This window comes from Apus apus, chromosome 4, assembly GCF_020740795.1.
Source record: "Apus apus isolate bApuApu2 chromosome 4, bApuApu2.pri.cur, whole genome shotgun sequence".
Lineage (NCBI taxonomy): Eukaryota > Metazoa > Chordata > Aves > Apodiformes > Apodidae > Apus > Apus apus.
The window spans coordinates 17,566,295-17,588,023 of record NC_067285.1 but is presented as its reverse complement, the minus strand read 5'-3'; the positions used below and the strand labels follow the sequence as shown (position 1 = coordinate 17,588,023).

Genomic DNA, 21,729 nt, shown 5'->3' with positions numbered 1-21,729 from the left:
CTGGCGTGAGCTGCCCATGAAGCCCCCCCGCCCGCTCCACCCGCTGCCCCGGTGGCTGGGGCTTGTGCTCCGGCTCCTCTTCGGGCAGCCGGTGCTGCCCGTCAACTCGCAGCGGCGGAGCGGCCCGCAGGCGGTCCCAGCCTTCAACTTCCCCCGGAGCCGCCGGGATGGCCCGCGGCGTTCCCTGGGCGGCTGGAGGGTGGGCACGGCGCCATCGCCCCCGGCCCGCGGGGAGGGAGAGGGGCGGGCGGGCGGGGGTAGTGGCAGCTCCCCGCCCACCCGCGCCCACCGCCGGCTCCCGCCCGCGGCTGCTTTGCTCCGACGGCGGCGGGGGTCGGGCCGGGAGCCGCTCCGCCCCCGCTCCCTCCTCCCGCTCCGAGCGGCAGGCGAGGGCAGCGCCCCTGCACCAGAGCCCCTCTGCGCTGCCCCTCGGGCGTCGGCTTCTTCTCCGGCTTCTCCCCCGCGGCCGCTCCAAGCGAGGAACGCTTCGGGAACGCCCCTATATATATATGTTTCTATACATCGATAGAGATACAAAGATATGTGCATCTATAGGTCGCACCCGAGAAGCTGCGGGCGGGTGGACGTGGCTAGAGGAGAAACGAGGGCTGCTGAGCCGGGGTGACAGCCCCTCGGCGTGCTTGCTCGGGTGCAGCCCCGCATCTGCATCGGCTGGTTCCTGCTACCGAAATGTGCCTGCTGAGTGATTCGGGCATAGCAGGACTCCGGCTACTGCTTGAAGAGTTAATAGTGGCCATTCTTTTAAGATCTAACCCAAACAAGAGGGTCGTCTCTGAAGTATTTCTTTGCATCATCAAGTTTCCTGATTTTCAGTTTCAAAATTTCTTCGTTCCTACTAAATTAATGTCAATATCTCTACTATATTTTCTATTTTATTAATATTTATATATAGCAGCATTTTCAATTTATTCACCATACCATGTGTAACTCTTTCAGCAAAGTTAGAAACTGCACTACCTCCACCACCAAACCCCCGTTTTTTTCAGGTATCTGCTTTTTCTGAAGATATTCCTTGAACTTCTGGATACTAGCCCATTTCTGGGACTCACTAGCTTTCTCCATTCTGGAAGTCATACCCTTGCCTGCAAATGGGGTGAAAACTAACTGAATTATCAGTTATTCGTGGGATGCCAGCAGAAGCATACACCTCTTGGTATGGTGACATGCTAGGTGAAAAGGATAAACACAAAAATAATCTGCTTCTGAGTTTCTCCTTACATTTCCAACAGGAGACAGAAGCCAGATGAACTAGAGAGAGAGAAGAGATGCAAGCAGGACCGTTGACTCCAGGTGGATCAGTAATCATTATCCAGTGTCAGTGATACCTCAAGAAGAGGAGGTCTTGCAAGTAGCAACACCGTAACAAGTTTAAGTGTGCACCAGAGGGAAGACCTGCGAGTGTAGCCCAGCCATAAGGGAGACTGCAGTATAAGCTCCCAACATCCAAATAAAAAATCTGCCTTGAAGAGAGACCTAATAAGTACCCAGCTATTGGGAAAAAACTCATCTAACAATCATAGGTGCTACTGAAACATAAATCCACAGAATTAAGGCTCACAGAATTTATTGATTTAATGAAATCTTCTGTCAGCATCACCTTTCTTGAAAGCAGGCTTTTCATCATAAGTGACTTTGCAGTGGCCCAGCTCTCCATGAGCAACTGAGGAGTTGAGGTCAGATGTGTCTCACAATCTGAGCACAGGGAGAGCCAGTCTCCTGTGCTCAGAAATGCAGCAGGCACTGGGAATTCAGTGGCTTGCTTTCCCTTCCACACCCACATCTTCGTATAGCTAAGCTAATAAAATAAGCAAGTTTGACATGGTAAGTAGGAGATCTATTTGGGCAGCTCTTTGACCATTATCAAGCTGACAGTTTTCTCCTCTTCAGTTATGTATTCTCCCACACTTTCATGTTAGTTGCCTCATTGTGTCCACTCACAATAAAAGCTTTCCCTGTTTAACCACCCAGAATGTGTTCAGAGGCCTTAAGCTTCAGGTGACTTACCCCTCCAGGGTGACAAAGCAAGTCTTTTGTCCCTCCTCCCCAGGTAAGCAAATATTAGGATGAAGAAGATCTTTAGAAATGGCAAGGGTAGAGCAAAATAAGTTAAAGCACCAAGGCAAAAGATGGAGAAAGCAGACTATTTCCTTATTGTATTAATACATTTTTTAAAATAGGGTCTAAAGTACAGGTAAGGAGATAGGAACTGGATAATTTTTGTTCGAAATAGATTCATATAATAAAAAATGATAACATTGTACAGTTTAATACTCAGTGCACAAGCATTTTTTCAGTTGCTTAAAATGTCACTAAAGCACAGCAAATTACAACCTGGTGCTTCCTGCAAATGTGTTGACACAGTTCATTAAATCAGTCATTCTTCTTGACAGCTTTTCAATATATTTCTGAAACGTGACTCTGTAAGTGTACTCAGTGGATTATATGCAGGAGCATTTGCTTGTTACTCTTACCCATTCCAACCCAAAGGGAGGATTTTAGCATCATCTTCAGTTCTGTACCTTAAATTCCCATACACTTCATTAGAAGTTAATCCCTTGATTTCTTTTCTTCTCAGAGGTCATATGTTACCATTTTTTGTATTTGCTTTCATGATCTTATATTTGAAGAGGCAAATCACCTGGAGTTGATTTACATACCACTGCAGAAAGGGGTTACATACTGTTGCAGGGAAAATGTAAAACCTTGGCAAGATGAAGTAACTGATACCTCTCTGAAATCTTTTCCTTGAAAGCTTTTCACTGGGACACACATAGAATTACACTGCAGTTTTCAGGGCTGGGCTGAATCTGGTGAGGTGATTTCCTTGAGTGCTTTAGAAGCTTTCACATACCCAGTGTCTGGGAAAGCAGAGAGTATCCATCACTCCATGGGACTACATCTGTTCTTTGTGTTTGATATAATAATACATGAATGTAGGAGCTGATCCTTCCAAGTGAACCTCCCACCTTTGTCTTCAGTGACCCTGTTTAACAAAACCTAACATGCTGTTCCAGACAGCATACAGAAATTAGAGAAATGGATGATGGGGTGTCAGGAGTAACAAGTTGACATTTATTCTCGCACTGCCTCCCCAAGATACTACTTTTTCACCTGCTATTAGGCTTCAGTAAGTATAATCAAATTAGTTTTCTGGCTGAGCTGAGCTTCGTAACATCCTGTCCTTTGAGTAATTTAGGCTGTCTATGTATAGAAGCCTCTTCACGTTTCTGTATATCTCTGACTCTGCTAAGGCCCTTTCACCCCTCATTCTTCATGCACTTATTGAAGTGAATTATTTTATTCACACCTGATAATATACTTTATTTGCAAATCTCATCTTTGATATTTCATTTTTGTTATATAGAAATGTTCCAGATTTTTAAAAAGCAAAGGCAAGGGAACTTATTTTCTTTGATTTTCTTCCTCTCCAAAAATAATTAACAACTTCATTTGATTTTTTTCCCCTTCTCCAGGAATCATGTTAATCACATAACATCTCCTGCATTTGTCATTCATACTAAGTGTATAATACAACAGTGGGTATTGGTATCAATACTTTGCTCCCATGTTAGTGAGGTAAGATAAACATAATCAGAGATAGCCAAGAGAATACAATTTCCTCAGCATCCAGTCTATCTTAATAAATTGTTTTATTTCTCTGTTGTAATTTGTTTCTTCTTTCCTTTTGTTTTAATTCTCTTTTCTTATAAACCAATATAAGTTTGTGGAGGACCTGCTGTGAGGAACAGTATAGTATAGGTATATGTTTCTTCTGCCTTGGGGAAATATTATCAGAGACTGGTTAGAATTCCATGGACCAATATTACTGAAGCCTGATTTTTATTCTCCACATGTACTCTTTAGCAAATAACACTCTTGCCCACTTCTAGCAAAGATGTTGCAGCTGCAGTTTTCTTTTCTCCCTTTTCTTGTCTTTGTGAAAATAAATCTTCACCACTCTGTGGCAGTAAAACAGAAATGCAACTGTTCTCAACTTTGGTAGTTCTTATCACTGTCAAAATAAATACTCGCATCTGTGCAATGTGTGATGTGAAATGTGAAATGATGTCTTCCCTTTTTGGAACCAGCAAATATTAACAACAGCAACCTGTCATCTGAAAAGAAAACAAACAGTTAAGATTAAATTTATGCTCAAAATTCTGTATTGCTCAGAAATACAGTAGTCCATACCTTTACAAAGGAGTTTATTGAGATTATGAGGTTATGATAAAAGTGACCATGATGTTCATGTTACTGAGTTGCTGAGACGGTACCAAATAACAGCCTAGCTTCCTAAAAGTGCTAAACACAGAACTAAAGCAAAAAAAAATCTAACAGTTGCTACCATGGGCCACCCATTGAAAACGTATTAGAAGAATTGTTAGGGTTATGCATAAAAATTCACTGAAAGGACTCTCCTGAGATCTAATGTGTACTAGCACACCAAAAGAAACAAAACATGTTAGAAGCTTGTGGCTTAACAGTGAGAACCACAAAGATATTTTTAAGTAGATCACTGGGGATGGCCTAAACAAAAGTAGTAAGCTCTGAGTAATTAATGTAGGAAATAAGGTTGTACACTGGTCTGAGAACACGATTCATACTTGATGCAGAAAGTGCTTCATACTCAGATTCTTATACCATTACAGCAAATAGGGTTCTGCAGATCTTCTGCGTGTATATATTTTAAAATGTTCTCACTTTTAAGTGCCTTGAGAAAGGGTTTGTTTTGTTTGTATATTGCTAGACAAAAAAAGCTGCTTAGTCCTTTTTGATGTCTCTGAACACTACTGCAGTAGGGACATTCAAAAGTAATTTATATGTGTTTATGGATTGCTTCTTACATTCATTATGACAAATCAAGTTCCATTGTACACTCAAAGAAAACCTAGAATAATCCCTCAAGCTCTTCCATTTTCACACACATTAAAGAAAAGCCTTGACTATACCACTAAGGCTGTGCTGCTGGTTTAAATGACTGGCAGAGAAGCAATACTGACTGATCTAATGTAGTAGGCAAGCACCTTGCAGACACAGGTATGCCAAAACAGAGCTCTTTTACTGAAATATCTTGACCTAATTCTGTTAAGAACAAAATGCTGCCATAAATGTGTCAAGAACAAAGACAGTTTACCAGCAGGGTTTTTGGCTTTTTTCCCTTTCAAAGTGATGTGTGTTTTCCCTGTCATAGAGATGTGGCAGGCTGTTTTCTACTGACCCTCAAAGCTGCCCTGAACTAGTCTAGTCTCTGCAGCTCACAAGTAGCTTCTCTGCTACCACCATCCCAGCCTTTCTAACTCTTCAGACAACTAGGCCAGAAACATGCCAAGCATGCTCTGTTGTTTCTCAGACATCCGTAGCAAACTGTGTGGTCTCTTTGGTAAAAAATTAATCCACAACTACCCAGTCACAGCTGACACAAGCTGCACCAAGAACAGACCTTGTAACAGGGACATACCGAGCAGTTGGCAGCATCAACGCCTTAGCTAGAAGCATTATTGCCTCTGAAGAATTCAGAGCTCCAGATATCCTATGGCTTCCCTTCATGAACATTTAGCCCAGTTTGAAGACAGAGGAAGCTGAAGACTCTCTGCCTGGCCAAGACCCTTGTGTGCTGCCCAAAGCTGGACAGGAATGGCAAACCTGCTGTCTTCAGCAGCTGCTGGAAGTACCCAAACAAAAAAGTCCTACTAGTAACTACTACCTGTATTTTACATATTCTGTGCTAGTTATCAATGGTAGAACGATATTTGTGTAACTGTGCTACACAGTGAATATGTATTTGATTACTGGTCTATTACAATAATTTCTTAGTCCTTTTGCATGTTAGAGGATATCTCCTGACATGGAAGCTTAGGGCTTTTTTTTCTTTTTTTTTTTTTTTTTAGCTAACATAGGGAAGAGAAGACCTTTCAACAACTAGAAAGCATTCCAGTGAGTTTTTACTACCAGTTTTCGGATGGAGCTCAACTAGCTTAAACACGACCGGCGAGCAGGGCTACTGCTCCACCTGGTGGGTACGAGACAAGGCTCTGAGGAGAGCGCCGTGCCTCGATCTGCTCGGCTTCGACTGGGCAGAGTGGCCAAGAACAAGGTTCGATCTCTTTCAGAGCCAGGTTTGATCTTCTTCAGAGCCAGGTTTGATCTTCAGAACCAGGTTTGATCTTCTTCAGAGCCGCGCCCGAGATCTCAGAAAGTGACCACACGGGCGTTCCGGGGCCACCACAGCCCTTCGGCGCAGCGCCTGCGGCCGGAGATCACCCGCGAGGGTGCGGAACACCCTCTGCCCTCGCTGCTGCGGGTCCCTAAGCGCAGCCGGCGGATGCCGCCGCGCCCGGCACCGGAGGTGACTACAAGCCCCAGGCTGCCGCGGGGGCGGTGCCGGCCGCGGGGCCCTGCCCAGCTCCGCCGCCGCGCACAGCATGGCCGGCTTCGCCGACCTGAACCTCCCGCAGGGGCTGGACAAGAAGTCCCTGCAGAGCCTGCTGGAGGCCGCCGCGCACTGTGAGTTGGTGCCCCGAGCGCGGCGGGAGGGGCCGGGGCCGGGGCCGGGGCCGGGGCCGCGTTGCGAAGCCCGTGGGCCTGAGCCGGGGAGGGAGGGCCGGGCCCGGGCAGGGGGCAGCAGGGGTGAGCGCAGCTGCGCCGGGCTGGTGTGGGCACAGCGGGGGCTCCAGGCTGTCTTCCCTCGTTGGAGGCTAAACCTCGCCATCTGCGTCCCTGGAGGGTCTCGTTCCCCCTTGCTTCTCTCCGCTCTCGCTGTTCGACTAGAGGTCTTCTGCCAGTGAAGTGACCAGGACCGAGTTCTTCGTAGTGCTGGGTAGCAAGGAGAGCTGTCTCTGCCTGTTTATCCCAGCGTAGCCGTTGTTTTTCCCCAGTATGAATGCATTTTTCCACCTACAGTTTCTTACGGCGTAACATTTTCCTGCAGACCTGTCGTGCAGCCGGGTGCTGCCTGTCCAGGGGTGAATTGTCCTTGGCAAATGCACCATCTTCCTCCTGAAGAAGACCCTTTCATCAGTTTTGCCAACATCAGTTTGCATGCTTCTTGCCTTCTCCTGTAACTATACCTCTCCCACCTCTGCACTGTCTGCGGTTTTAACAACTATCCTGAATGTACTTAATTTTCCATAAATAGCTAGGACATAAAGCTCTCCCATCGAGTAAGTGTTGTCAGGGCTGGACTATATTAAAAGGCAAACAGATTTGTTTAAAAAAAAATATTATTTTTTCACTTTTTTGTGAATTCAGAAAGAAATAATGTGAAAGGTAGACAGCATATGGTTATCAGTTTTCAGGCATTGAAGTGATGAGTGTGTAGCAGGTTTCAGTTTGAATTTGTTTCCAGTAGTTCCTTTAGACAAAACATTCTTACTGTGTGTTTACTTTTTCAGTGGGATATTCTGCAGTTGCTCTTAATCATGTCATCGATTTTAAAGAAAAGAAACAGGTAACTTTTGATGGGGTTATGTTTTCTTAGTGTTCTCTTTTGTAAACTTACGTGCCTTGTTACATGTTCCCAAACAGTTTTATCTGCAGAATGCACATCTAGATGGAAGTTCAAATGTCTGCATTTGTGACAGAACTCCCATTTTATAATTAATTGTCATTACCCTGGAGTTAACTTTTAATATGGTCCATGTATTGTCTCTGGGAAGTAGTTTTATTAGCATATATTTTTTTTAGGAGTGAAGCACAGCTTTTGTTTGCATTGTAAGCTTAACTCATAAAATTTTTAATAACTTCAGTTTCTTCTCTTTTAAGGAAATCGTGAAGCCAGTATCTTCTTCAGAGTTGTTTCCTTCTTTGCCTCTTGTACAAGTATGTCTAGTTAAATTCTATTCCTGTATTATTAATCTGGGTTTGTTTTGTGTTTGGTTTTTTTACCTTGGTTTGTTTGTATATGTTATTTCATGTATTTTGTATATGCTCATTAAAAAAGAGAAATTTGTATGTTGCTTGGTTGTTAGATCTTCCAGCATTGGAAGAATGAGAGACTCAAATTAGAGTACACTCTATTCATTATCTTGGAATTTATTGAAGAAATTGCTTTATATGAATTTTTTATCTTCTGGTAGTTGAATAATTACAGTATAATTCTTGAAATTGAAGTTTTGGAAATAACTTCCTGGTTTTGATGTTAATGAACCAAGTCTGTATTTCAAATCTCTGACATACGCTTTTGCTTGCAGTTGTGGCCTGCCCGGGGAACCATAGCAGTATTAAAGCATATTCAGTTTTTCTGCATTATTTTACTTTTTCTCTTCCCTTCTTTCTCCTTTCTATTGCCCCTTCCTTAGAGAAACACAGTAAATCATTATTTGTAAAGGGCAGGAATAATATCAAGTAGATCAATATAAAATGGGGAAGTGTTACTACAGACTTTAGAAAATTTGTGTAGGCAATATGAGCAAGCCCCCATTTTCTTTTTGTAGAGGACAGGGTGAAAGTCACTGGAGATTTTTGCTTTGGAGCTTTTGAAGTCTTATGTATTATTTCTTTTTTTGTAGGGGACGTCTAAAAGAATTAAAGTGTTAACCCGGCTAACACTTGTTGTTTCTGATCCTTCCCACTGTAATCTCTTGGTAAGTATATTCACTATATTAATTTTCCAGTTTGCATTTCCTTTTTTCAATGAATGAGTTAATGTAACTTTGGATGGGGAGAATTTGATGGATTTTATAGAATGTTCAGCAGTTATTTCTCTGATCAAAACCTTAGCAAATGATGTGATCGTGAAGAGATGCAGACTTACAAGACTGGGTATGGCTTCTGTTGGTCATTTGTCACTATAGGACAACTGTTCTGTTCCTTGGTTCTTTGATTTCTGAACTTTTCTTTGATTACTGGACTTCTGTGCATAAACTAGAAGACCATGAGCAACCTCCATGTCTGTTTTAGTGCTGCATGATTGAAGAAAAAGGTGTGAGTGCCTTACTATATGGATGGGACAAGGCTTAAAATGAGAACAAATTAACTTCACAGTAGCGCTTATAGCAGAGACTTCCTATGTAATTGGGTGATTATTTGCTTTGTTTTGGAAGTATTTTCTTCTCATAATTTTGGTCATAATCAGTGTGCATAGCTTTGGCATCTGCCAGAATTCAAGGTAGTGATTGTTTCCTCCTTTTGTAGAGATCAACGTCTGCAAATATAAGGTTATATGACATCATAGCAGTATTTCCAAAGACTGAGAAACTGTTCCACGTAAGTACAGTCATCTAACTAGCACATACCTCTGCCTGTTACAGCTCATGGATCTTTCACTGCTAAGGATAAAGCCTTCTAGGGTGGATCTTGCACCACAAGTTAACTTTATATTTTAAAACTGGCTGTTGATAACTCAGCATTACCTTGAGGGCATAATCTTTCTCACCAACAATTTGGCACTTGGATTATTCTCCATAGAAGGGATTTTTCTTTTTTTGTGTAAGAAATATGTGACCATTGGAGATGTGCTCTAATTTTAGCATGGCCCTAAACCAGTCTGTGCCCTCTTCTCACAAGCCAGGGAAGCTTTTCTGTTTCTGATTGTGGTAGTGACATGTACTGAAAGATGTGCTCAAATTCTCCAAGTAATTTATATCCTCAGGGGTATAAGGAAGTTGTGGTTGCCAAGATAATGGTAGAACATGCTTCTTGTTTAAGTCTCCCAAGAGGATTGTTTTGGGCTGCAACAGGAATGTGCACTCCATGCCAGTAATAAGGTCTGTGCCTGTTGCTTTTAAAAGATTTTGCTTTTTAAGAATTCTGACTGTTTTAATCATGTTAGTTCTGTCTGCTCTTTGTAAGCAATTAGCAGATCACCAGTATCTAAAAAACTTTCTTGTGTAAGTCTGAGGATGTAGTGCAAAGCCAAATTTCAACATTTATTCCTACAATGTTTGCCAAAGGTTTCTTGAGGCCATCTAAGCAGTGGCGAATTACATCTTCCTGGCTGTCTGGAGTTTCCCAGCAGATGGGGCTCTTGCCTGCCGTGCGGCCGGGGAAGCACCTGGCTGCACAACTGCCGCGTATCATTTTCTGTGTGAAGTTTTTGCACTTCAGATCCTTTCAGCAGGCGGGGTAACCTTAACTTGCCTGCATGTGTGACTTGTGCAGGAGCCAAAGCTACGCTGAACATTGGAGTGTTTGGAGAAATTTCCTCTCCAACTTTCCATGCAGTGCAGGAATTCCTCCTTACACAGAATTTTGTATGACTCTTGAGTTTGTTTTTCCTTGGTGCTATTTTCTGAAATGTTCTTGTCACTGGGATCCTGTAGCTATCCTGGCATATGGGTCAATCCCTTTCCCACTATGCTCAATTTGCAAAATGGAAGAGTTTTCCAGTGATTCTGGAGCTGATTAGGGAAGCTAGTTTTCTCATCACACAGGACAACTTGGATGCTTCTGATTTGTATTCTCCTCTCCTTCGTTTTCAGCTTTCTCTCTCCCTGAATTTCCTATAGCCTCACTGATACAGTTTCTAGGACATGATTCAGAACTGTTTGTTCTGTGCATGTTCCCATAAATTACTTTTATGTAGATGGTAGATTTTACTCCACATAAAAGGATTAAAACTGGCTCTAGTAGGGCTAAACTTAATGCTTGCAAGTCTAATTTGATACAATAGATGCCAACCATGTCCAGGGAAATAGAGTCGGTATAGGTAGAGCATGGAGATAAAGTTTAGTCTGAAAGGTCTGGCAGAGACATTTTAACCTCAAAAACCTTGTAGTTGGCTGGATCTTTGAATTGCCTGCTTGTGTTCTGTGACTCTCCTGTCTAGGAGAAAGTGCTATTAAAAGCTGAGAAACATTCCTAAAGCTGGGCCTCTGCTCTCATATCTCTCCAAATTCCATGTAAACGAACTAGCAGAAGACTAGTTTGCAAAGCCATAGCCTGCTCCGTGTCGAGCTGAATGTGGCTGCCCTGCAGCCCAGCCCTGGGACTCCTCGCAGCCCCCACCACTTCCGTGCTGGTGCAAGGAGGGGTGAATGGTTGGTGCCTAGCCCAGGTGTATTTGGAGCAATTGCTGGCAGGTTTCTGAAAGCCGAGAGTTCCCCTGCACATAGAAAATTCCTTTTTAACATCTTGAGCCCATTTTATCTTCTTTTTTACAGTGCTGCTTACAGACATTAATCTGGCCCTGTGCAATCATCTTTATGGGCTAGGCATATAGAATTTCTACATGTCTCATGTGCATGTGGGTATATGTAAATCAAGGGTCCTCTTTTATATGCACTTTATTTTCTCTGTAGGTCATTGTGGAGATTCTCCACTCTTTGTTTGTTCCTTCCCTCTTTTAATACAGGCTGTAAATTGTGGTGTGAGGTCAAAGCTAAGCTTTTAAATTATGACCTCCTGTGTCCTCTTCAGATTTCTCTAGAGGTGTGGCTTTCAGGAAGGACTGCATGTTTCCCACCCAGCCAGGAAAGTGAGGCCCTGTGGATCAGCTTCCAATACTGGGCATGGTGCACCACTACTGTGGTGGTGTCTAACATTCTGCTTGTGTTTCAGCCTGTTGGTTGCTTCTGGTAGAAATACTTAATTCCAGTGTAGCATCTGTTTTACAGATTAATGAGTAGGGACAGTGACAGTTCCTGGGCTTTCCTTATGTAAACAGGGGTTGTCCTTCATTAGCTGCAAATTCATTTGCCAAAAGCCAGCATTGTTTCTGCGTGTCCTGTGTCAGATAAGAGTGAAGCAGTAATTTTGCTTTTGGGCTAGTCATTATCTTATTGGAAAAGTAGTTAAGTATGTGACGGAAGGCTTAGGTTTCAAGCCCAAAATGCTCAAGCTGTGCACCTGTAGCCCTGCTGTTTTATTGATGTATCTGCAAGGCATCGTACCTCTTCATTTTAAAATGGAACTCACCCTGGAGAGACATTCCTTGCGTTAAGAAATGAAGGAGAGTATCAGTGCAGTCACGTTTTTTGGCTTGTGTAATAATCTTTTCCTGTTCCTTTGCTGCAGATTGCTTGCACGACCCTAGATGTGGATCTGGTGTGCATAAATGTAACAGAAAAGCTGCCATTCTACTTCCGAAGGCCCCCTGTGAATATGGTAAATTTACATCTAAATTGTTTTCTTGCTGTTAAATGCTGTATTTAATGTCAGTCTGAGTTGAGTTTCCTTCCATTTCCTTCCCACCATTCTCATCCAAGTGGTTCTTTTATTTTCTTACATAACGTGTAGTGTCATTTTGTATGTCCTTCACTTCAAGGCCTCCACTGCAGCATTTAATACAGTGATGTATGTCCTTTCTCCCTGCTGTCCCCCACTTAAGAACGCAGAAGTGGCGTTCCCAAGGAATGGAAACAGAGCCTTAAGGCCGCTGCTGTGCAAGGCAGTGAGATGTGGTATGATAGCTGACTAAGCTGCCTCCCAAGCCAGAAGTGGTACAGCTGTGTCAGAATAGATAAACAGTCCTATGATTTAAAAGACAGGAGAATGTGAACACCAGTGTTAATTTGGGAGAAAGGTGTCGTGCCAGGTATTTGGAGGACAACTGTATTGAATTCATACTTAGCCGAAATAATGTCTTGGCAAATTAACCTAATGTGGAATTGTTAAATATCTGCTTTGGGACACAAAGTGACTATCAGCACGTATTAGATATTTTGTTAATACAGTTCTGCCTACTGTTGGTAGCTTGTCAGAAAGCTTAATCTGAACATGCTCTTAGGTGAACTGCTTTTTTCCTCTGAGTATATGTAAAGGTTCATTCCACATAGGCATTCTTGGCTGATGTAGTCCTTAGTGCTTAAAAATTTAAGTTTGGAATTTGCTAGAAATCCTAACTCCTATTCTACAAAAAGTTTAACTTTGAATAAAAATTAAAAATTAACTAGAATTATTCCTGAAACAGAACAAATGTAATACTTTGGCATTTACTACAGACTTGAGAATTTCAAAAATTCCATTCATAATAGCAATTTTGTATGAAATGTTGTTTGAAAGTACCGTTGCTGCCTAAAACTCCAGCAGCTGACTAGGTGAGGAGCTGGGTGGCTCTTGCAGCCCTTTGTTTGGATACATTTTCCTTACAACCTACTTCTTATCTTCCACACTCCCAGTTTCAAGGCAGTGTGTCTGCCAGACTGGTTTTGTGCATCCCTGGACAGTCAGTTGTCAGTCAGTTTTTGGAAGGCAGGTGAACTGGTGGGGATGAGGTTAAAAATCTGCTTGCCTGGAAATTGGTGTATTGCCATCACTGGTTGTGGTTTTGATAAATTCAGGCTTCTCTTCTTGTTTGCAGATGTTGGACCAGCTCTGTGTAAAATATTTGTTGTGATAGCTTCTGTTGTGTCCGCATTCAGAGGTCATGTATGGATGGGAGCTGAATTAATTCCATCTGTATTCAGTTACTGGACTCTCTTGAAGTATTAACATTGCAGCATTTTTTTAATAATATGAACATAAAGTATAGAGTAGCATTTCAGACAAATGTAGTATAGGCCAGGGAACAAGAAACTCCTAGCTTTGAATTGTCTTTATCACTAACTCAGTGTGTCCTATAGTAAGTTGCCTAACCTTTGCCAAATCAAGAATACTAAGCTTTTGACAGATAGCAAGGGATTTTAAAGCACCTGAAAATTATATTAGTATTACTATTTGGAACCTCTCCCGTCAGTCACTGTTATTTAACATTGCCACAAATACCAGAGTATGCTGTGAGACAGGAGAGAAGGGTTCTTGCTGCTTTTATGTAAGGACAAATTCCTCATCTGCAAGATGTGGGTACTGTAGAAAGCAGGACTCTTCCTGACAGCAGGCTGTGGGGCCAAAGTTTAAAGACTTGTTTCTGACCAGCAGTTACCTGTTCCCTCAACTCTGTGGTAGTGGAAAGCCAATTACAACTTGTAAGTTGCTGGTTGCCAAGATTCAAGTACATGCATCTGGTGTACAGTGAAACCACCTCCCCCCTGCTATGCTGTGCTCTGTCTGGAACAATTCCTCCTTAATTTTTTATATATATAATACAGTTAAACTGAGAATAAGCTGCATCAGTAATAGACAGCAGTGGTTAGATTGTTATGCTTCTCTCCTTTTGATTTTTGATCACTCTCTTTCATGTGAAGGCAATAGATCGAGGCATTTACTTTGAACTTCTTTACACGCCTGCCATCAAAGACTCCACAATGAGAAGATACACAATTTCAAATGCGATCAGCCTGATGCAGATCTGCAAAGGAAAGGTAAGCTCTCAAAGTCAAAGCAAGCCAATTAATGCCATTCGGATTCTTCTGGAGTTGTACAGACTGAGCCATTTTAAATGAGTTTGATACAGGAGTTTCTGAAGCTGTGACTGAATCTTTGCCTACTACGAGGACACAATTATTCTAGCTCCAGATACTTCCAGCCATGCAGCACTTCATGCTTTCTTCTTAAGCTGTCAAACTGTTAGATCGTTTTTTCAGAACAACCTATCTGTTGTTATTGTATGCAACACCCCAAAACCAAAGGAAAAATCCCCAAAGTGCCAGAAATCTAGGAGTTGCACTAGAACTGAAATCTGTGCGTCTCCTTAATTTGCCCCATTTCATATTTCTGATTGACGAAAAGCTCTTTTTGATAGTATGTCTTGAATATGGGGGGTAGAAAATAATAATTAAAAAATGAAATTGACTAGCCATTTAAAAAAACCAGTTATTTCTCAGTGTACAAAACAGGCACAACAGCTAGCTGGATGGCTGACTGGTGTGCTGCAGTCAGATCAGCTGCATTCTTCCCTGCTACTGAAACCTAAGGAAAGAGTAATGCTTGCAACTGAGATGCCTGTAATCCATTGCTTTCATACTTCATCTCCTCCCTGGCTACCAGACTAAGCTGCGTGTCATTCTGGGTCCTCTCAGGCCATGTTTTTTTTTGTTTTTTTTTTTAACAGGAAAGCATCTCATAATACATATGCAAGTTAAAAGAGATTTTAGCACCCACCACCTTTACTGGAAATGGCCGTTGCTGCACTTCATTAGTAGAGAAGCCAAGACTGGCATTACCCTTCAGACCTAGTCTGAAGTGGGATATACAGCTTGGAAGGCCAATTAAAAGGAGTTCTATCATTATCAGTTTCCCTCAGACCTAGCAGCCTATTTTATAGGACAGCACAGTGGGTCAAACTTTAATTCCCATGCTACTACAGAAGAAAGTGAGTATTTCACAGAATCACAGGCCTTTCCCGAGAAGGCCAGCTCTGGGACTTCATCGCACAAAATACTGACTTGGAGATGAGATACATGTTCACAGAACCCCTTTCCTTTTGGATTCCTTTTTGCTAGTGCTCCTCTTTGTACAGTTAAAGATGTGCTTCTCATGCAGTTGTTGATTTGGAGAGCGCTGACTGATTTGTAGTCACAAAGAGAGCAAGTGGGACATTTGGGCACTTGATCTGTGCACAGTGCCCTTTTTTCTGCATCTGTTAATCTAGGGCATCATTTGTGCCTGGAAACGGCTGGAGTTGGGCATAATAAGCTGTTGTTAGGCACTGGAAGAGCTGGGGAGAGGACTGCTAGCTTGTCTTTATTTTTTGCCTCCATACTCAGTACCTGGTGGACCTGCAGAAATTGTTAATAGCCATCACTGGCAATTTGTCTCCATCAGTTATGTAAGGGCCTTTTTTTAATGAGATGTGGGATGGCTGGTCCATAGGCTGCTTGCATCGTCACCTGGCACACAGCTCTTGCCTTCTGTAACCTATAGTTGCTGAACATGTAGCAGCTTTTGGATCCTTTTGTTTCTCCTCTATTGTGGTAGGGCAGAGAAACTTCCAGAAATTTACTGGTGTCCTTAGAAATGGTGTTCAGAAGAGTCCTTAGAACATGTTAAAATTTGCAGGGAATGAGCCCGCCTTGCCAGACAAAAGGTGTGCCATAGCCATAGTCCCTGACCTCCCTTTTTTGATAGCTGAATGTGGGTACAGTACCTGGAGCAGTGCACTGAACAGCTGCTGTCTCCTTTACCTGGGGAGATAATATTTTGCCTTTGAGTTCTTCCCTTTAGCCTTTCCCTTGGATTTGCCTTTGCCTGCCTGTCCTTCATTTGCTAGCAGTGCTTTTCTTATCAGCTCTTGTCTCTTTCTCTTGTCTTACACATCCCCAAAATGGAAGCCAGTTGCCTTTGAAGCTGATAGTGTATCTCCAATACACAGCAGTGAACTGCGATCCCATGCATGTTCAAGATGGCTTGCACTGCTGCATTGGGAGCTTCTCTGAGCCTGGGAGACAGGCGTTGGTTTCTACAGTTCAGAGCAGCAGACTTGAATTTTTCCAGTAGACTCTTGCAGTCAGCACCATTGAAGCTCAAAAGCCCCCTTGGGATCTGTAGTGCAGTCATTTTAAAGGTGAACTGCACAGAAAGAAATGTCCTAGGCTCCATCATGATGTGTGCTGTTAAGTTGCTGTGGTGTATGTATTGTTTCTGTTTCTGGCTTTGCTTCTGGTAAGGCAGAGTTACCTGTCCCATCCTTTCCTCCTCATCACAGGAGGTAAACACAGTGTGAACATGCAGTCATTTCCATGCAAATAGCTCTCCAGCTGCACCAAAAGCATTTTCTCCCAGTGTTTGCCCTGCTCTTTGTGCTGTGGGGGTGGCAGGAGAAGCAAAGCAGTGCAGGGAAAGGATCAAAAGCCCCACCTTGTAACCAGAGGTGGTGTGATGTGTTGGTGGTACTGACGTCAGAGAGGGAAAGTCACTGCCTCAGTACAATTCTTATTTCCACCCACTCAAGCAGGAATTGCCAAAGCCTTTTATTCAGTAGAATAAAAGGTGAATAATTTTTTGATGCTACAGTTTCCACCTGTGCAAAACAGTCTCCCCCTGGGTGTGCATCCTTGGAGGTTTAACATCAGAAGAGTGCTGGCAGCTGAGCTGTGTTGTCTGCCAGCACCCAAGCAGTCATGTACCTGTTCTGTTTGAGAGAGAAGGGAGAAGGCTGCCTCTGCCTGGCAATATTCGTGGCTGCCAGTGTCGAGGGAATTGAGTTTAGGGCATGACTTGGCAGCCACTGCCTAGCTGTAGACTGGTTTCCTTAACCAGTGTGAGTTTGATTAAGGCCAACATGAATGTTGAGGTTAGGATTGAGTTGTACCACAACACAGAGAGTAGACTGAAAATTTTTGGAGCATGAAGTTGTCTAAAGTCACTATCTGTAAACTGCTTCTGTGGGATCCTGGACTCCTCAGTCCATCTCAAACCAAGTCGTCACTTATGTGGGGCCTCTTTCAACTAGTGTAAATAAAGGGAGACTTCTTAACACAGTATAACTTTGCAATTCTTCTTTACCCTTAAGTTCCTTTTAAAGTCCACTACGAGGGACACAGTGATGGGTTCTTGCTTAATGCCATCACTCTAGCTTTTATACTGCATAGCCTATCCTGCCTCAAGGTGTGGTGCTTATTCAACCCACATCCGTGAGAGGTTTGTAACTGCAAGAGAGGACTTGTCCCTGTGACCTTCTCTCTCTAGGGGACACGGAGATAATCTGGGTATATTTGTGTCCACAAATTAAGATCCACACCACTTCATCTGACAGCATCAGATACTCTTGTGCCAAGCCTGAACTTAGCTGATGCTCAGTGTCTTTGCTGCTTGATTATTATTTTTTTTTTAAATTTCTTGATGCTATCTGACAGATGAATCTTTGTTCTCTTTTGTTTTCCAGAACATTGTTATATCTAGTGCAGCTGAAAGGGTAAGTCCCAGATTTTTGCTGAAGTCAGAACAATGTGAGGATTTATCTGTGCCTGAAAATACAGTTATAATTGTATATTAAGCATATAAAAATTGTGATTTTTAGTATGAATGCCATCTTGTGGGGTTTTTTTTAATCAATCTGTTTTAGTAACTAACTGTACTGTGGGATTTTTTTGTTTGGTTGGGTGGGGTTTTTTTTGCTGCTATAGTATTTTCCATGACAGTTTTCTCCCAAATGGGGAGTCTGTTTTGCAAAATAATAGTATTTGCTTGATTTCCTGCTGTATCTTCAGCAACTTGCTATTATGTAGCATTTTGTTTTGCCTTCCTGATAGCACTGTCCTGCATGCTCACACTCTGTCAGCCTGCAAGAGAGTGCATGCACATATCCCACCTTCTTTGTTTTGTTTTAGCCTCTGGAACTACGAGGTCCCTATGACGTGGCTAATCTGTATCCTTTTTCTGAGTCAAAGACAGCAGTTATTAGTAGCATGAAAGTTCAGAGTGGTTTTTAAATACTTCCCTCCTTCATAGTCCTTGAACTTTATGCAGTGATGCTTATTGATGACCAATTCAATCCATCAAGGCTCTGAGTTGGTGTGGAAGAAACAACAGCTCTTTGTCATAAAGTGGCACAAGCAGTCACTGTAAATAGTAATGTCTGTCTGTTCAGTGTGTGTTTATCTTGTGTGTGTGTAAGGGGAAAAATGAAGAAAAAACATAAAAATCTGTGAACACCATGAACCGATCCAGAAATTATTATGATCTCCAAGGTGCCACATCTTGGGAGGAAGAAGAGATAAAAATATATTTATATTAAGCAAGAAGAGTTCCTGTCTGAGTTGCTGGTTACTTCTGTTCTGAATTTTCCAGTCCTTGGTTACATATGTGTTGTTAAATAAGTCATTGTGTTCTAGAAACCAAAGAGAATGTCTTTCCTTCCTTTTCAGGAATTCAGATTCATTTTTACTACTCCCCGTTCTCTGCCCTCAGGCATATATCTGGACTGTCCCTTGGAGGGAGGAGCATGCTCTGAGTCATGAGAACTGTGTGGGAGGGTGTGTGGCTAGGAAGGATTTTATGTGCAACATTTCCTTCCCTCTTAAAAAGTGCAGTCAGGCTCAACACCAAATTAATATGCCTAATCTAGTGTCATCCCTGCTGTAGGTGGAATGGAGCTTTTCAACATAATGCTTTCATAGCAGACAGTGCCCTTTCCCCAGAACTGGGAAATATAGAAATGTTGCTGTATTGACAGACTTATTTTCAAAAGTACAGCTGCTTGTCTGGAAAAAAGCAACCTTGCCAGGAGCTTTCCAGGAGGGCTGCTGGGGAACTGCAGCCAGGAGAATTGGGTGCCTCAGTTCCCTGCCTCTGGGTAACCTTATGCAAAATGTCACTTTGAGTAACAGCTTTGCTAATTCCTAGTTATTTGTAGAGTAAGCAAATGTATCATGCAGACAGACTTCTCTATTCTGTTTGTTCCTTTCTCTGCATTTTGATCCTGAGCAAAGGTGACAGAGGTTTGCTGTTTGGGCTGTCAGAAAGTGAAGCCAAAGCAGCTGTGTCTACCAACTGCAGAGCCACCATGCTCCATGGAGGTAAGTCAAAGGCACATGCAAGCTTATCTAAATAACATTTGCATTTATTAAACTAAGTTCGTGTTAGTGCATATTTCCAGAAGGTCTAAGACCTTACAGAGCAAGTCAGCTTGGGATTTTAGCTCCCTTGTCCAATGCATGAAGAGGAGCTTGTGCAGCAAAGGTGTTTTGTTTTCCGTTGTTGCCATGTTACAAATCAGTGGCTGAATTGATGGTGCTGTCTGTGCTGGAGTACTCCCTTAAGAACATCAAAGAGTCATTAACTGTTTAGCCAAAACAGATCTGCCTGTTGCACTGCATATTGAACCTATTCATTGTTTCAGAAAGGGTTGAATGCTGATCTTGGTGACACCAGCAGAAACTACATCATTGACTTTGAGAATACCAGGATGCATTTGTTTTGTGTTTACCCTCTTGTGGCACGAGTGCAGAAGCAACCTTTGCCATGTTCCTTTTCTCACGTTTCATTATGTGGTCCATTTCTGACTTGGTCTTCAGTGTGAACCATTTCAGACTTGATGCAAAATCAAATACGCTGGGTGCTTGCTGCTTAAAAAAAAATGTTTTATACAGTGTACAATGGCTTGAAGTGTTTTGGTGAAATAAAACTTGCTGCTGTATGCCCTCAGCAGAGGAAGTTCACAGTAGCTCTCTTCTACTTGCTCGTGTGTAATATTAGCAGAGTGGAAGTTTAGCTTGTGGCCCCCTGCACTGGAAATCAGAAGGTTTCTAGTTTTATTTTGTGTCCTGGTGTCAGTGCAGCAAAGAGATGCCACAGTTTGTGTTTCAGCAATCAATTTAGACCCTTGCTTCCCACTGTAGCACTGATTTCTCCATCTCTACACTCCCTTTCACCTGCTTATTTATTGTTCCTTAGTGTTTTCTTGGTTTTTGATATTTGTTCTGATGGCAGTTTAACTTTGTGACTAAGTAGTCACATCTGGCTCTGCCAAAGTTTGTTGGATCAGTATGATTTTTAGTCACCTTTCCAGCAACTTAAGTTACTCTAAGTTTCAAATGCACAGTAGGATTTGGTTTGCATATCTTGTTTAGCTAGAGGTGGGGCTTGAACCTGCTGGAATTCACAGCAGGTAGCTTTGATCTCTTGATGAGGGCATTTCTGTGAACAGGGTCCTCTTCCAGTCTGCTACTTATGCCCATGGAGACAGTGTGTTGTAAGAATTTTCGTGGAATTTCTCAAGACCATAGTTTGTCTTACCTGTGAAATTAAACAGCAGATGTCATTTCTCGGTCCCAAAAAGAATACTAGCCCAGCATAAGCTGAAATATTTTGGCAAGGTTCTGGCAGAGTCTCTCTGCTAACGGTATTTGTAGAGAATCTCTTCTACCTCAGATTTTGCAGAGAAGCTTCTGACCAGTAGTTCTGAAATTGGATTTGGCTCACTAGGTCGTTTGTCAAAACAAATGAGGAGCCTGATAACATCACACAGTAGTATTTTATGGTAATGCTGAGGGTTCTGTAAATAGAACATTTTTTAATATCGTAAAGCCACTTCCTTGGTATGTATAGGGAAGCCTCTGCCAGCACAGTCTGTTTAAGCATCCTGGGGTATGTGAATCCTTTTTTAATACTTTTTAAGAATAGCCTGTTTTGCTCAGAATTGCTTTGTGACAGTGCTTCAAGAATGTGTCCTTCTGTGACTATAGAACTGATTAATTCTGATTTCCTGTGGTTTTGTGTGTCTGGAGCCCCTCAGCCCCTGCAGACCTCAGTTTTCTCTTATGTTTGCTGTAATTCTACACCATACTCACCACTGGCTTTCCCCCTTTAGGTTCCCCACTCCATAATGCAGCATATCCCCAGCTCCTGCCCATGCGAGTTGCTTACCCACTGTGTATACTGAGTGACTGGCTACTAAACACGTTGGGACATGGATGCCTGCAATGAGTAGGCATTAAATGCAGTGTCATTTTATTTGAGGTACTGCAGCTTCTGCTTGTATGTTCCAGAAACTCGGAAGAGTGCCTGTGGGGTAGTGTACACTGTGAAGAAGCCTCGCAAGGTTGAGGACGAAGAAACCACACTGCCAGCCTGCAAAAAAGCTAAGACTCAAGCTTGAGGACTGAACTAATTGTCAACAGGAGCCTCCATCCCATCTTTACCAAGCGTTGAGTCCTCCCCCATCCTCCAGACAGCCCTGTTCCTCCCTTATTACTTTATTTAGCCTGGAGAAGAATTATTCTTCTGGTGTTCAAGTGAGGAAAGCTGTGGGAATGAGACTGCTTGATCATGGTTCACCACATCTGAAGGGTCATGCTGGGCTTCTGGCCAAGGTCAGGAGACTGTCTCTTCACCCTGTCTTAGATCTTCTGGAATTACTGCAAACTCAATACTATGTTTCTAACACATGGAAGTTTTCAGTTGTACAAGTGCAAGTGCATTCCTTTTTTTATTAAAAATGTTTCTAAGAATGCA

At 42.6% G+C, this 21,729-nt stretch overlaps 1 protein-coding gene across 3 annotated transcripts; it reads left to right on the top strand.

Annotated features, from left to right (window-relative positions):
• Positions 1-6,425: 6,425 nt before the first annotated feature.
• RPP30 (ribonuclease P/MRP subunit p30) lies at positions 6,426-21,729 on the top strand. 3 transcript variants are annotated; one of them, XM_051617865.1, is made up of 11 exons: positions 6,426-6,525; positions 7,413-7,468; positions 7,783-7,839; positions 8,529-8,603; positions 9,154-9,225; positions 11,974-12,063; positions 14,082-14,198; positions 17,660-17,689; positions 18,105-18,142; positions 19,213-19,292; positions 21,264-21,729. In XM_051617865.1, the coding sequence occupies exons 1-11, from the start codon at positions 6,444-6,446 to the stop codon at positions 21,371-21,373; spliced, it is 807 nt and encodes a 268-aa protein (XP_051473825.1). In that variant the 5' UTR covers positions 6,426-6,443; the 3' UTR covers positions 21,374-21,729. The 3 variants fall into 3 exon arrangements, with proteins under 3 accessions (XP_051473825.1, XP_051473826.1, XP_051473827.1); XM_051617866.1 differs by lacking the exon at positions 6,426-6,525 and adding an exon at positions 6,664-6,895; XM_051617867.1 differs by lacking the exon at positions 6,426-6,525 and adding an exon at positions 6,903-7,181.

Excerpts from the sequence above, each read along its gene's own strand:
- RPP30 (XM_051617865.1), top strand. The coding sequence starts at position 6,444 with ATGGCCGGCTTCGCCGACCTGAACCTCCCGCAGGGGCTGGACAAGAAG. Across the intron at positions 7,840-8,528 it reads CTTCTTTGCCTCTTGTACAA|GGGACGTCTAAAAGAATTAA; the intron begins GTATGTCTAGTT and ends CTTTTTTTGTAG. Across the intron at positions 19,293-21,263 it reads AGCCACCATGCTCCATGGAG|AAACTCGGAAGAGTGCCTGT; the intron begins GTAAGTCAAAGG and ends TGTATGTTCCAG.